Source organism: Cavia porcellus, unplaced genomic scaffold (assembly GCF_034190915.1).
Source record: "Cavia porcellus strain 051 isolate PalLab524CR breed Dunkin Hartley unplaced genomic scaffold, mCavPor4.1 scaffold_2, whole genome shotgun sequence".
Lineage (NCBI taxonomy): Eukaryota > Metazoa > Chordata > Mammalia > Rodentia > Caviidae > Cavia > Cavia porcellus.
This window is the reverse complement of record NW_026947485.1, coordinates 92,443,067-92,459,402: the sequence shown is the minus strand read 5'-3', so window position 1 is coordinate 92,459,402 and position 16,336 is coordinate 92,443,067. Positions and strand designations below refer to the sequence as shown.

Genomic DNA, 16,336 nt, shown 5'->3' with positions numbered 1-16,336 from the left:
ATCGGTTCATGAATGTGGGCAGTTGTGCAAAGCTGTCACGAGGAGCCAAAAGATGTGAGTTCTAACCCTGCTTTCGATATCTGTGCCTTGACATCGAGCAGTTCCCAGGATCTCTCTTCTGTTGTTTCTACAGAAGAGAATTCCTGTGTTAGAGATTAGCGAGTGCTGAAAGAATGTGTGTGAAATAAGCTTTCAGCCCACAAGGGGCCACCGTTTGACTTGCAGGTGTCCAGCGCCATCAGAGACTGTGTACAGTGGTAACTGAGACCCTTCTGAAGGGACTGTTGTAAGAGACATATTTAAATTAGTGTTAGAACAGTGCCAGTCACCTGCTAAGTACTCACTGAGATTTAGCTGTTGCTATTATTAGTGATGTCAACCAAGTTTTTTCCTCTCTTCTTATGGACTGCACAAATAGTGATTGCTAGGACTTTTAAAAACTTTCTGCTGGGGATTTATCTCAGCAGCACAAGCTCTTGTCCAGCAAGTTGCAAGGTCATGAGTTCAATCCCCAGTACCAAAAAAATAAAAATTAACTTTCATTTTCAGTAAAATTATAGATAGATAGATAGTTTTAAAAAGTCAAACAAACTGCTGTGGTTTGATGCCTATAATCGCAGCCCTCAGGAGGCTGAGACAGGAGAATCACAAATTCTAGATCAGCCTTGGCTGGACTACACAGCAGTTCCTTGCCTCAAAAATTAAATGACAACAGCACCATAACAAAGTGAAATAGGACTAAAGTCTTTGAAAAAACAGTACTCCCTTCAGCATCCTTTCCTGGGCTTCCTCTTCACAGGCTATGTATTTTTGATTTTTTTTTAAAGCTGTTTCTTCAGAGATTTACATCTAAATTTCTGAACATTCTTCATCCACCCCCTAGACAAGGTTTCACTATGCAGTCTAGGCTGGCCTGGAACTCACTGTTACCTGGTCTCTAACTCTTGATCCTCCTGTCTCAGTCTGCAAAGTGCTAGGATTGTAGGTGTATGCCACCATGCCCAGAAATATACTGCTGATTTTTTTTTTTTTAAGTATTGGTGCTGGAACCCAGGAGCACTTTACCACTGAGCTACATCCTTAACCCTTTATTTTGAGACAGGGTCTTGCTAAGTTGCCCGAGCTGTTTTCAAACTTTTGAATCCTCCTGCCTCTGCTAGGATTACAGAAATGTGTCACCTGACCTCTCCTTTTTATGGCTGATTTTTTTTTTTTCAAAACTGGGGCTCAGGGCCCTAACACTGTGATGCATCTCTGCCACTTTTTACATTTTTAAACTTTGAAACAGAGTTTCAAAAAGTTGTTAAATTGCTCAGGCTAGACTTGAACTTGGATCCTCCTGCCTTCATCTCTCAGAGTTCTGGAATAACAGGCGCGAGCTACCACACCAGATTTGACATTTTTTCCCCTTCCTTGGACAGGGTCTCATTGCATTGACCCATTTGCTTTCAAACTCATAACTTGTTGTACATGTGATTCTCCTATCTCAGCTTCCTAAAAAGCTAAGACTACAGAATGCAATACCACTGCTCCTGCCTGGCTAATCATTTTCATCTTGAGATTGGAGAAATATGGATTGATAGAATTAATCTCACTTTTTGGGAGTAGGGTGGGCAGATACTGGGAATTAAACCCCAGGCTTCATTCATGCTAAGCAAGCACTCTGCTACGAAAATATATCTAGCCTATAATCTGTCTTTTTTGACTGAAAATCCTAACTAGAATTTTAAGCTTAAGTGCAAAGTTTCCTCTTCATGTGGTTTGTCATGACTACCTCATGGCATGAGGGAGAAGGTGCTGTTGCAGAGACCTCCTGCCCAGGGCAGGAAAGCTAGCGTCATATTTGCTAAAACTGGCCATATTCAGGTTTACCTGCTGTCTGCCTCAGTTTCCTGGTCTGGATCACAGGTGACTGCTCTCCCAGGATTCCTCCAGCTGTGATATGCCAGGAACATGTGACTGCAAGTGCAAGAGAGATCACAGATGGGAAAGCCAGTTGGGGTCTACTTGCCCCTTCCATGTGAAATTAAGTTTTCAGAAAGGAAAACTAATGTAAAAATGAGAGCTTACATATGTGTAGTGTTCAACTCAGTGGAGAATTCAGGTTTCAATTACTGAATAGTTACCCCCACCAAAAAACTTGTACCCTCTAGTCACTTTACAGAACCAGAAAACACACCAGGCGTGGTGGTACTCATCTATGATCCCAGCATTCAGGTGGCAGAGTTAGATTCCAGTAATTTTTTGTGTGCATACATGTTCTGAGCACTATGCCAGATACATTTTTGTTTATTCCTGTTGTATACTACACCCTTGGAATGGAGGTGTCATCGTTGCCTTGTTCTATTCCCCGAGGCTCTAATTGCCTAAGGACACACAGCTGATCTGTTGCACGGTCAGTATTGGTACCTAGATCTCTTCAAACACTAATGATTTACTTATTTTTCCTTACTGGGTTTGCCTCAAATTGTGTAGAATAGTCTTACTATATATATTCTGGGCATAAAAGAGATGCTAAAATATAGTCACAGTTTATCACCAATTCTCTAAAGTTTCTGAACAGAATAAAGCACATTAACCCCTAGGGTAAATAATATCTCTGAAATTCTGCTTTACTGGAATTTAGCAGTTTTTTTTTTTTTTTTTTTTTTGGCTTTTTCCTTTTTTATCAGTACCAGAGATCAAACTCACGACTGCCTGCTTTACAAGGCAGGCGCTTATGCTGCTGAGCTAAATCCCCAGCCCCCAGGTTTTTGTCTTTTACCTGACTGGAAACTTGGTAAACCAAAGGTGAGACCAGCAGGGGGAGAAAAGAGACCAAGCTCCCGCATCTTGCCCAAATTGGCTTCACTGTTGGTGCAGGCTTGATTGAGCTGGGTAGGCTACGGGAGAGGGGTGCACTTAGAGGGGTGGTGCTTGTGGGTGCTGAGCACCCTCAGTTCAGGTGCAGACTATGGGCAGAACTTCAGTGCGTTGAGTGTGGTTAGTGAACTCTGGGAGCTATGTGGCTTTATGCTTCTCTCCTTGGCCATCTACATGTTACACAAAACTGACTCTTCAGACACTTAAAACAGGTGTTTGTGGCAATGTCAGGATGGTCTTTCTTTTACGTATTTACTATCTCATATGCTAAAAAGACCGCGAAAGTGATTTGAAGCTGTTAAATTTTTCCCTCAGGAACAGCTTGGCATTCTTAGTTCAAGAGGTTCATAAGCATGGTGAAGGCCACACTAGGGTTGACGATACGGTAGGGTGGGCTGACAACTGAGACAGCATTTGGCTGGCTGTGCCTGTTTTCTGCCCCACTGTGCCGATACCCTTCTTTCCTGTCTTTCCTGTAGTAGGATTACTTGTGGTTGGTCTCTGGGGAAGTTTTCCTAGTGGCGGGGTGGGGTAGCGGTGTTGTTGCACAAATTCTGCTTTTATAAGAGGCAGAGGTCTCATTTAGATTCAGAACTCTGCCAGCTTTTAAAATCTCCCTTTTACAAAGGCTCTGGTTATCGTTAAGTATTATTTCAATGGATGGAAGCTTGTCCCTGGAGTCCACGGATAAGGGAAGGAAAGACTTCAGAAGGGTGGCTTCTCAGCTAGGTTCTGGGCCTGTTCCACCACTCCGTGGTCTCTGATTTGCAAACTGAAAACCCCGGAAACCTTCAGGACGCTGGCGATCCTCTTCAATAGCAGAGCCAGAGAATACTCTGAGCGAGCACTGGAAGGGGTGGAAATAAGAAACAACCACAAAGGGCTGCAGTTAGGGTAGAACTGGACTGTGGGGTAGGCAGAGGGAGAGAGGAAAACCCAGCACAACAGGAGGCTCAGAATAGAAGATACAAAAGAAAGTGCCAACTACTGAAAATGCTGCAGAAAAATGAAGGGGCGATTGGGGAGCAGTTTAGAAAAATAGCAATTAGTACAGCTAAAAATAAAGGCCAATTTAGAGACAAAGCTAGACACACAAGCAGAAAAATAAAACTCGCCAGAAAGACAATTCCTTGCAAAGTAAATGTTCAAGAAATGGAGCTAATGACCCCCCCACCCCCACCCCGCGCCGCCGCCCCTTGGACTGTTTTGAAGAAATGACAGAGAAGGTTGGAGAAGGCGCTGAGCAGGTGACTGACAGGGCGACCGGAGAAACGAGCTAAGAGGCCGCTGGGACCCTCAAGGACTTTGGTCACTGAGCGGAAAGACCCCGCCTGAGGCTGCGCCCAAGTTAGAGAAGCGCCCTGGGCGCGCGGGCGTACAAAGCGGAGCCGGTCGGCGCTCGAACCGCAGAGATCCCGAATTCCTCGAGGTCCGCCCCGGGATCCGCAAGCTAAGGGCAGCAGGCGCCTGAGTTCTGGCGCCAGCGCGCAGCGGCCTGGAAAAGGGCGCCCACCCGCGGCGACTCCGTTCACTCCTCGCGGTCCCGCGGCCCGGGCCCTGGTGACGCCCCACTCGCGCTCGCGGCGAGGGAAGGCCCAGCGCCCACCAAGTGCGCGCGCGGGGAGTGGGGTGGGGCGGCCAGGTCCTGTGCGTGGGCGTCCCACATCCCCGGGGTGGGGAGGCTAAGGCCACGGGCAGCCCCGCGTACGGACTCAACGGTCACGCGAGGCCTCGGGCTCGCTCTGATCCGGAGGTGACCTCGGCCTGCCCGAGTCACCCGGCGCCGTGGGTCCGTGGCGCCGAGCCAGCTTCGGGCTGTGCTCAGAGGAGGGCGGGTGCCCAGCGCGGACGCAGGACTTGGAAACTGGCGGCATCTCGGCTCTGCCTGCCGCGTGCTCCGGTCCCCGGCGCGGGGCTGCAGGGGTCACCTGGGGCGGCCCCGCCCGGCCCCGCCCCGGCTGTCCGGGCGGGATCCAGAGCCCCTCGGGGAGCGCACGGGGAGGGCGCACGGAGCGCGCCACGCGGCGCCTCTCGGAGAGGGAGAGGGCGGCCGGCGGGGCCGGCGCGCTGGGGCGGCGCTGAGCGGACTCCTCCTCCCCACCCTCCTCCTCCTCCTTCTCCTCCTCCTCCTCGCCTTCCTCCGACTCGGCCGCTGCGCCGCCGGGCTGCGCCTCCTTCCTCCCCCGGGCGCCCGCGGCGATGTTTAACCGCGCCGTGAGCCGGCTGAGCAGGAAGCGGCCGCCGTCAGGTAAGCGGCTCCCGGGACCTGTAGGCCGCTAGTCGGGGCTCCGGGAGCGATCGAGGAGCCGCCCCGGCCGGCGCTGCCCGCTGGGCATCCTTTCCTCCCTGCTGCGCGCGGGCATGGGCGCGGGCGCGGCTCCGCGGTGCCGCCCCGACGGGAACCCAGGCCGCCTCGCCACTTCTCCATGCTGGGTTTCGCGCCCCGCTGTCCCAGCTGCGGCGGGAGCGCGGAGCTTTGAGAGACGCTCCGGGGAGGAAGTTTGGCTGAAAAGGGAACAATAACAGTTTTCTTTTTAGTGATGGTCTGGGCGAAAAAGGAGATCCAAAACACCCCCAAACTTTAGAGGTAGAGTGGGATCCAGAGTCTGAAAACCAGCGCCGGGCTGGTTTTCCTTGTTGGTGGGAAGGGTGCCCGCGTGCGCCCCAGTGGGCACGGCTGGACCAGGGCTTCTCCCTGGTCAGCTGGCCCGGGAGCCCGCAGCTCTGCGGAGTGGAAACATGGGTCCAGGTACATGGCTAAACACTATGACAGAGAAAATATCTATGTGATTCTTGCCAGCGAAGCTCTGCATGGCAAAGGATTCACTCTGGACCAAATTGAGCCACGGTTTGGAGCACCTTGAAAAGACAAAGAGCCACGGTGGATAAGAAACCCTTGATTCTGATCCTCTTAGTCTTTTTGTTCATGCTAACAGTTGGAAAAGGGCCAGATTCATCATCCAGGTTCTCTCTTCACCCCTAGAATAACCTGGCAAGAGGGGGAACTGAAGCCAGGAGCTGTAGACATTACACTGTAGATGTTGGCGAATCAGACCCAGGTTTGTCTGACTCTCACGTTTAGGGTTCACAGGTTTTCCTGTGTCGCCCACTTCAAGATTCACTTCTGCATAGTGCTGAGAGTCAGTACGTGTTGATTGGTTTCCTCTTTGCACCCAGCATTCTGTGTGGTTAGGAAATTACGACCAGGCTGGCTGGGTCTCCACTACTACTGATTAGCTATGCAACTCCTTTGTGCCAAATAAGGATCTGCAAAACGGGAATAATCATAGCTACCCCTCTCTCTTAATCATCTAATTTGAACCTAACCTCTGCCCATCAAATTATGCAAATCGTTGCATTTAATACTAAGGACGACTCAAATACTCAAAATTATGCAAATAGAAACTCACGTAAGCTTATTGCAGTGAAGGATCTTACATCATTGCTCAGGCTATGTTAAGTGCTCAGGTAATGGTCATATAAACCTGTCCGTGTTGCTCCTCAAGGTGCTCAAGAGTTGTGATGTGCTGTGGGTGGCCATTTCCTGTTATCTGCACAGGTCCATGGAGTGATAGTCAGAGCCAGTACTCTGGAGTTAAACTCCTAGTTCAAACTGGTTCAGCGACACTGAGCAAGTTTCCAGACTTGCCTGTTTTGCAGTTTCAAATTGGCTTGCAAGAGCCATTTGCTAAATATTCTGGAAATCTGGGAACTAAGCCATATGGATTCTAAACCATAGGTAGTTTAAAATGAGCTATGGTGGGCTTTTTACATAATGGAAATCGGCAAATGCTGCAATCAAGGGTTGACCTGCATCAGTTTCTTCATCTGTAAAGTGGGTTTCCTAGAGTCGTGGTCCTAACTACTCTAAAACATGAGAAGCCCGTGGTACAATGTGTGGCATGGAATAAACGTGGAACCATTAAATCACAGGAGATACATGATTTGGGGTGATTTTACATGTGGCCAGGTTGTACCCCAACAAGACTGAAGGCAGATTTAGGAACGTCTGTGGTGAGTACCTGCTTCAGAGCGACAGATTTTAAGCTCAGTGGGATGGGTTATATCACTGATAGAAAGGACAGCTGCTGAACATCCTGAGTTGGGTCCTGGATGCTTAAATTCTGTGGAAGTTTTTGTCTAAAGTCTGCCTCCTTTGTATGAAAAGACACAGCCTCCTGCCAGTTTCATCCCTGTCACCAGGCAGCAGGAGGAGCCAAGTGAAAGGAGAAATGAGGGCCCATAGATGGAGGTACCAGGAAGCCATCCAAGTGGGAGAAGGACCCTGTACTGATGGGAAATGGGGTGATTTTAATTTTAATGTAATTTTGTGATGAAACTTAGAGCCTCGTGCATGTTAGGTGAGCGGTTCACCAATGAGCCATGTTCTTAGCTAGATTGTTTTTCATCAGGAAGTTCTGTTTCAGGCCCCACAAAAGCTGAATCCACCCTGGGAGGCCCCAGATTTGGCTCTAGATCTACTGCTGCCTCCCTAAGCACCTGCTGTGTTACTTTTTTTAAAAATTTGTTTTGTTTTATTTTTTGCTCTTTTGCAAAATCTCATTGGAGATGATGTCATTAAACTGAGTTTTGCGTTCTTAACTTCCACTCCCACGGTTTTAACCGAGATTGTCTTAGTTTTCTGAGGTTTCTCAAAGTGTATTTCACCAGCCAAATTGGGGTGAAAGGGATTTGATAAATGTTAACTTCCTCAGCCTTACCCTAGACCACCAATCTGGTTGGGGGGGCTGCCTTTTTTTTTTTTTTTTTAACCTCACTGTGTAGTGCAGGTTGGTCTTGAAAACACTATGTAACCCACGTAGGCCTTGAATTTGAGGTAATCCTCCTGCCTCAGCTTCCTGAGGGTTAGGATTGCAGGCTTGTGCTACTACGCCCAGCACGCATTTTTAACTAGTTGATTTTTATGTTACTGAAATGTAGGGCTCCCTCAAGGGATTTCGCTCATTTTCCCTGTCCCCCACAGTAATTTCCATTTTTTGATGATAGCTGGGATGTGCCCATTTGAAAAGCAATTTCAAAGCTACCCTCTGGCCCACAGCTGGACTAAGGGCTCATAATGTCGGAGAAGCCCTCACCCTGCCAGCCAGGCCACCCAGGCCTGTTACACATTATTCCATTAAGCCCTTGGGAACAGTTTCAGATTTATAGCTGGGCTTAAGTTTTTATTTTTAAGATGACAGTCTACATAGCAATTTAATGTCTTTGTTGGAACAGTCCAGCAATGGAGCGTTTTGGCAGCGGGGAATTTTCCCTACGGAACCTCATTGGCTGGGCTGGGGGCTTAAGGAAAATGAGGTTGAGCCTGGCCTGCAGACACAGAGGGCAAGGTGTGGTGTCGTTTTGTACAAGTCAGCCCAGGAGTGTGCCGAGTGTGGGTCCCACCCTGATCTCCAACCCCGAAGCCAGTGGGTGTGAGGCACTAATGGTGCTTTATTGGCCACCAGGGTTCTGTATTTGATCTGTGTCTCCTTTCCTCACTGGTAAGAAACTTGGACACCTAGGCAGGTTCCTTGCTGGGCCATTCCCTGTGGCTTCCTGGGTGAACAAGCTACTTCCCCTGGTTGAGTCATCCCCTCGGCCCCGACACCGGCTCTGGAAACGTGCTGTTTAAACTGTACTAAATATACTCTCACGAGTTTCTTCTGCTTCCCCCAGATAGCAGGCCATTGCAGCAGACCCAGGATGGCAGTGGGGGCAGAGGGGGCCCAGGCAGGCAGCAGCAGCAGCCTCTTGATAAGAGCTGTCAGGAGGTATTTGCTGGAGTAAAACAGTCCCTTGCAGGCGTCGAGGGACAAATTTTCCTTCCAGGCCAGTTGCCATGTCAAGGGCCTGCCAAGTGCTCAGGGCAGCCTGGTGCTCAGAGACCCCTGATATGGCCTGCCTTCTCCCCCAGGCCCCTTCCTCCTGCTTCCCACTCTGCTCCTGGGGGGCTGGTGCTAGCACCTCTATGTCTGTTTCCCCCAGAGTGTCTGTCTTCTGTCTGTTCCAAAGTCTAGTTTTCCTTGCATCAGGCACTGCTGGCCCTGTGTTCTCTGCACCTGAATGTCCCAGGATGAGGGAACAAATCAAGTTCCCGCCAAGCTTTGGAGGCCCCTCAGGGGCAAAGACTCATCCAGAGCCACCGATGCTAGAAGGGGCAGAGAACTAGTGTCCTGGACCCAAGTCCAGGGCCACCTGCATACAGCATCCACTGAGTCGCCTTGTTCAAATATATGTAGAGAATGAATATGGAGGTGACAGCTTCCTCTCTTCCTCTCTCCCTTCTTGGAAGTCCAAGTCTCATCTTCTCAGTTCACAGTAAGTTCCATAACTAAAAGGGCATGGGCCTTCCTTTTTTATATCTGTTATTCTCTTTTCTTCCTAGCTTTACCTACAGCTGCTGCAGCCCTTCCACTTTCTTGCTTGCTTCTTTAAAGCAGCTGTTCACCTTTCTGTGTCTCAGTTTCCTCATCTATAAAGTGGGCCCAACGATGGGACCAACCTCCAAGTAGTATCGTTGTGAGGCTTAGAGGATTGTAGTAAGTGCTCAGTAAAAATCTATTTTTATTTCTTTCTGTGCCTTCTGGAAACCCCCCCCCCCCAGCACACAATAAGCAGCTTAGCTCACTCCTCAGAAAGTATTGATCACCATAAATTATATACGTGAGTGCCAGACACAGGGTTGGCCCTGAGGAAGACATATTCCCTGATCCTAAGAAATGTCCTTTCTGCCTCACTGATATGTGGAAAAAGGCACTTCCTTTTGAAAATTTAACTATGCATGCATGTCCAGTGCCCTACCCCTGAACTGCACCCGGGTCCCAGAGTCACTCAGGTTGACTTGAGGCGGAGGAGGGAGAAGGAAGCTGAGAGGGCAGGGGAGGACACATTTATGCATAAATGTCAGGCCCCAGAGGAAGTGCTGGGAAGTGAAGAAAATCAATGGCAGGGTCTTCATTTTCAGCCCAAGGAGTGGGCCTCTGGGTCATTTTCTTTTTTTCTGGGCTTTTGCCTAGAAAGTGTGGATTCTTGGGAGGCTGCAAATAACATTTCGGCATTCTTATTTCCTTCCCTCTAGTAGTACTGGAAACGAGTGGCCATCTGTTGTTTAGTCCACTCAAAAGAGGATGTTGAGGCTTGTTTTTTCTTCAGACCAAGGGTGCTCAGGAGCCCTGTAGCCCTAGCCTTTCTCGCTCAAGACTGCTCTGAGGCAGCAGCGGAATTCTGGTCTGCGTGGACCTTCCTGGGTGGACCCCGGGGCATGGAACGTAAGGAACGCCCCACCCTTCCAGAGGTGTTCTTGGTGTGGCTGAGGCCCGGGCACTGGCCCAGGCAGGGCGGAGGCTGGGGGCAGCGTGCTGGGTACGCATGGAGGTGCTCTAAGGGTGCTCTGTGCACATCCGACTTTTTGTGAGGCTTGGGTCTTCCTGGGAGAATGCCGTGGTGTCCTTTCTGAACTGCGCCCACCCTCCATGACCTGTTTTCCTGCTCTTGTCTCATGTGCTGACTATTAGTATGATTATTTTCAAACTTTTTTTTCATGTTTATTACTACTTTTTGCTAACTCCAGTTCACTTAAATCTCTCCAGTCCAGCATTGCATGCTTGCAAGGTATTTTTCAGAAGCTAGATCCTGGAGTGATAAACACTTAAGTAATATTTAGATACAGGGTTTCCATGACCCAGTTTCTGTGGAGCCTTCTGCAGATCACCAGTTAAAACAAACCGGACTCTTGATTCTAATTATGGAAGACTTTTTTTTTTTTTTAATTTTAATGTACTATGCTTGATGTGGTATGGGTGATGATGTTAGGTTTTAAGTGCGTTTTGTGTAGTATGTACTTTCCTTGAAACTTCATTGCAAAATAGAGAGTGTATTTGAAAGGTGGGTGAGAATTTAGGGTTAACATCTCTGCCTTTTCCTGGACTTGAGTATTTACATTGTGTGCTTTAATATGCTGTGCATTTCGGGGTATGTAGATCGTTTGAGGATGTAAGTTGCCTCTGCTGTTGAGAAAGCTGAATATTGAGAACTTTCTACAGTTATTATTTGACTTTGGGAAATTGTCTCTGCAGGATCATTACATGGATCTTCCTGCAGATCAATAGCAGAAATCCAAGCTGTGCTCATTCAGACCTAAGTGTTGCAGATGCCTTTGGAGTGTGGATTTCTAGGGAATTAATGTCCGGAGAAAGTCTTAGATATGACATCATTAGCATCTATAAATAATGCACTGCAAAATAGGCTGCAGGCAGCCATCCCTGGCCATCTGCATGCCAGGGCTGTGCCTATCTTTGAAAAAGAATGCTTTTAATAAAACAGGAATCATATAGAACAGCATAAATGTAAATAGAAAAATGTACGTTGTGTTTGTGTAGTAGACCATTCACCCAGTTTTTATGGACATGGACCCAGTTTTGTCAGTCTTTTTGCCACAGTATGATTGTTACTAGCCTTTCTGCCACTGTTGCAATCTTGCCTTTCAACTTATAGATCAGCAGAAATAAATTTACAAAAATGGCAGTGGAGCATTGTGGGAAGGAATAGGTACCCTGGAGCCAGACTGCTTGGCTTTAGACCATGGTTCCCCATTTCCTAGCTGGGTGACCCTTACAAGTTGCTATGCCACCATTTTCTCATCTGTAAAGTGAAGATATGATTAACTGCATGAGGGTGCTTTTGTGAGAACTAAGTGATTTGATACAAGTGAAAAGCTTGAAATGGAACCTGGCACACTGTAAATAGTTTCCAAGTGTTAAGTGTTGTTATCAGCGTTGTATTCAGGGTTTACAGGAGAATAGATTCAATACAGGACTAGTATTATAGTATTCACCCAAAATTTCAAATATAGAAGAGCACAGAAGATCTGTCCACACACTAGAGACCCAAAGAATCCAACTGAGGACCTGGATCCCATGGCATTGTCCCGTATGAGTCCAGGTGAAGACCTAGAGCTCATGGCAATGCCCTGTACAAGTCCCATTGAGTGCCTAGAGTCCATGACAGTGTCTCATGCAAGTCTGTATCAAGGATCTGCATTAGAAAGGCCTAAAGATCAGTCACGGAAGCTAGAAAGTCTGTGCCAGCAGGCTGAGGGATCTGCACTGGACTGGAGCCAGGAAACTATGTCCAAGGCAGCAACCAAAGTTCCCCTGAAAAGCACCACAGCCATCCTCAGTGACAGCGAGGACCTGAGCTCCTCTGACGATGAGAACAGCTGAGTTCTTATCAGTGTGACAAACTTCTCCAGGAGAATCAACAGCACAGCATCTTCCTCTCCATTCTCTTTTTATGCTGTTGGCAGCAGTTCTCAGGTGGGTCAGCCATACCCAGGACCACACTGATTCAGTTCAGTTGGGTGTTACAAGTTGACCGTTAATTAATCCACAATCAGCTAATGGTAGATTAACCTAAAGACCAATTTACTGAAAAATGAGTATTGAGCATGCCGAGCCTGGTGGTGCATTTTTTTTTTTTTTTTTTTTGGTATTAGGAATCGAACTCAGGCAGGCACTGTACCACCGAGCTATATGCCTGGCCTGCATCCTATAATCCTAACTCTTAGGAGGAGATGGAGGCAGGAGAATCATCATGAGTTCCAGCCCAGCCTGGGCTACATGGCAAGACCCTGTCTCAAAAAAAGAAAAAGTAAATAAATAAATAACAGCAAACAGAAACAAATACAAAATTTGAAGATCTAAAATGTTTTAAAGAGCCCAAACAATAACAAAAATTTTGATTAAAAAATCCTTTATAATTGAACTAAAATACAATAAAAAATGGAGTAGAACAAAATTGAAACAGATTTTACAACAAACAGCTCCTCACTAGAGTGAGTGATCTTAAAGTTGTCAGAAAAACATTCCAACCTCCAATTCATCTAAAATGAAAACTTATCAATGAAGAAAAATAAAAGACTTGGAGGATAAAAGACTTTTGGATCCAAGAACTAGAAACTCAGCAGCTGTGAAGTCTTGGTGTTTTTTATTCATTAAGTTCAGAGTATATCTGCTATTGAGAGGGATTATTCGTTTCCCTTATACGTCCATGGCCGACTGCAGCATTTAAAGTGAGCTGAAATGGTTTAGGAATCCCTTACTTGGCATCTATCAGAAACAGAAGTCTTCAGTCACAGATTGGCTGGTTCTAGGTGACCTTTATAGCACTATCAGACATAGTGGACTGGAGGTTGGGAGTGATGACTTGGAAAAGGAGATGCTTTGTTGCTTGGAATATAGTTTAAAATGGTGTGTGATCCCCAAATTCAAGTGTGCCAAAATTTAATCCCCCTTGTGAAATCCTGAGAGTATGGCAACTTATTCAACTTTCATATTTAGAAGATGATTAGGATTAGATGAGATTGTCAGGGTAGACGCTGCATGATTGAATCCTGGTGGCTTAGGTGACAATAGAGAGACTAGAGCATACACACCTGTCCTCCCTGTCTCTTGCTGTGTGATGCCCTCTGCCACCTCAGGACTCTGCCAGACAAAGAGCTGTCAGCCAGATGCAGCGCTTTCACCTTGTGCCTCAAGCACCATGAGTGTAGGCTGGGCATGGTGGTGCATAGCTGTAACCTTAGCACTCTGGAGGCTGAGGCCAGCCTGGGCTGCAAAGAGAGTTCACGGCTAGCCTGAACTGCATAGTGAGACCCTGTCTTAATAGCCAAAACAAAAAACAACCAAAACACCAAAACAGAACCATGTATTATTGAGGTTCCAATATTATAATCCCAATAGTGATTCCTTAGAATATTGTAATCTAGGTATTATATATTGGAATCTCTTTTCTAGTCCACTTTGTAGTCTGGAAAGCTATATGTGTAATCCCATAGAATCATTATTGGAATTCCAGCAAGTTAATTCCAATCTGCCATCTCCAGTGCAACTCATGGTGAGAGTAAAGACACTAAGACATATTAAAAGTTATGGGCAGCCAAGGGGTCCTAAGCCTGATCCAATTGAGGATATAAGGAGAAAGGCCCTGATCCAAGACTGCTCACAGAAGTTATTATCTCATGAAAAGGGAGTGGTTCAAAGGGAGGATGGCAGGAGTTACGTGAGTACTGGAGCTGGCTAGTCAGTGGGGAGAAGGCATCTTTGCAACATGCAGGGAGTATCATATGCAGAAGGACCAGTCTGCATATCTCAATTAGAGTAGTATTTGAATGGTTTTAGGAGATGGTTGCTTCTATTTCTGATATGTAAATTTTTGTGCCCTGTGGACTCGTAGCCTCTTACTTTGAGGCTGGTACCCAAGTGACATCCCTTGAGCTGAGTGGCTCTGCCATCCTGCTGCATTCAGCTGTTTTAACCGGGAATACAACGTAAGGAAACAGGAAAATGTAAGTTGGCTTTAAGAATATATATCAGTACCTCAGCTAGCTTTATTTGCATTACTTATAACCACCTGAAGGGAATAGGAACTACCATAGCCAGTTCTGGATATATCAGTGCATGGGAACAAGACTGGATTTAACTAATGCGGAAGCAATTGTTCTGCTTTCTAGAGGAGCCATTCAAATTGTCTCCTACACCATGAGTGTTACAGCTTCTGTCTAGATGTCCTCTCAAAACCTATGTAGTTATACATGAGTGTTTTTCAGAGGTGGCTGGATCTAGAGTGCATGATGCTCGAATTGATTCATAGTACAGTGCTAGGATCAGAGACACTAGGATTAAGGGTGTGAATGCTCCCCACCCTGGATAAGATATAAGGGATTGGAAGAGCCATGTGGCTCTTGTGGCTTTGCTACTTTCTGCTTGCTATGGACTGTTTCTCCTCTGCAATGCCTGTCTGCCCTGCCACACTACCTTGGAGCCAGCTTACTGTGGACTGAAACCTCTACAAACTGTGAGCTAAATAAATCTTGCTTCTTTAACTTTGGGTGTTGGGTATTTTGTCTCAGGAAGAAGAAAAGTAAGTAAGACAATGAGCCATAATAAACCTCTTTTCTTTTTCTTTTTCTTTTTTTTTTTTTTTGGTACCGGGGATCATGACTGTGCGCTTTGCAAGGCAGGTGCTTATGCCGCTGAGCTAAATCTCCAGCCCCTATAAATCTCTTTATAAGCAGCTTGCCTTAGGTATTTCATTATAGTAGTGAAGATCAGACTAAATAAAGATGCAGTGGATGCAGGAGGATTCCTGTGACTTTGAGGCCAGCTTGGGCTATGGAGTGAGACTTTTGTCTCAAAAATAATAAATAAGGGGCTGGGGATTTAGCTCAGCAGCATAAGCACCTGCCTGGTAAGCACAAGGATGTGAGTTCAATTCCCAGTAACCCCCCCCCCCCAAAAAAAAAGTAAATGAGTAAATAAGCATTAAGTTAATTGTGACTATAAATGCTGCTCAGACAAGATCTGTCTGTCTATACTGATGTAGGTGAAAAAGTATTTTTTAAAAAAAGGCAGAAAGAGGCCATAACCAGGAGGCTTGACAGTCAATCTGGAAATCTACGAAAAATTCAAAATAATGTTTCTGTGGAAAGCCATGATAGATAACAGGTAGAAGAATCCTAGAGGCACTTGTGTGGCAGAAGGTGAGAAAAAAATCAAGGATTTTTCTTTATCCAAGATGCCAAGGCCAGAAAAAGTTTTGTTAACTGAAAGTAGCTTTGTGTTAGTATGCTTTCTGAGTCGTGCCTAAAAATTCTGGGCTTCTCTGTGATTTCCTTACATTTGATGCAAGGAAGATGGAGGCCTAGGAGAGAACTGTGAAGGACCCATGCATTTCCTGGAGCCCTGGGGTCCTACAGAAGTGGGACCGATAAGCACAGGTCCCTTACTGATGCTCATTCCATTCAGTGATTCTTTAGCTGGGTCATTTTCTTCTCTAGACTTTTGTTTTCCTAGTCTATAAGTAAGGCGATGAGATCAAATTTTTGAGTTTTGAGTTATAAAACTTCTTGTTCAAGTGAAAAGTGACATAGGTACCCAATGTGCAGAATAATTAGAATATGACATAAAGAGGAGGAGTGGTCAGCAGTTGTTGCCCAGAGGGGCCAGCTGTCTTTCCCGGCATTGCACTCTCTTGGCTACATGGGAATCCACCATGTGCGTTTATTTGTAAGACAACATGGTGGCAGAAACCCTGCTGATATGGTTTATTATTGAAAACAATGCCAAGAGTTTGGAATCCCTTCAGACCAAGGTTAAAAGCTTATGGTCAGACTCATTCTACAGAGGTGAGAGCACTTTTGGCTGCCTGAAATTGTTCCTGGAACGATGCATTGTACGTCTCAGTTTATTTACTAGGGAAGTGGAGTCGACTGTCAAATTGTGCTCCTGGGCAAAGGGCAGAAGGATAGTTAGTGGGATGCTTGGCAGAAAAAAACCCTGCTACAGAAATTTCTTGTAATGATGATCTTTTAATTTGATATTTGAGAAGAAACTCTGTGTCTAGGAGCTTGCCATCCCAGCCTTGGCAGAGCAAGCAGGAACTAATTGAATATTCCCCAGCCGGAGAGTCACTTTAC

At 46.5% G+C, this 16,336-nt stretch overlaps 1 protein-coding gene across 6 annotated transcripts in view; it reads left to right on the top strand.

Annotated features, from left to right (window-relative positions):
- Nucleotides 1-4,892: 4,892 nt before the first annotated feature.
- The window catches only part of Rgs10 (regulator of G protein signaling 10), a 39,324-nt gene continuing 27,880 nt past the window's right edge, over nt 4,893-16,336 (top strand). For 2 of the 6 annotated variants that reach the window (XM_063244830.1, XM_063244828.1), the window contains exon 1: nt 9,096-9,180. In XM_063244830.1, the coding sequence (XP_063100900.1) occupies nt 9,105-9,180 (76 nt within the window). In that variant the 5' untranslated portion in view covers nt 9,096-9,104. Of the gene's footprint in view, nt 5,111-9,095; nt 9,181-9,974; nt 10,131-16,336 lie in introns of those variants that run through there. The other 4 variants (XM_063244831.1, XM_063244829.1, XM_013143644.3 and 1 more) reach the window with 4 other exon arrangements.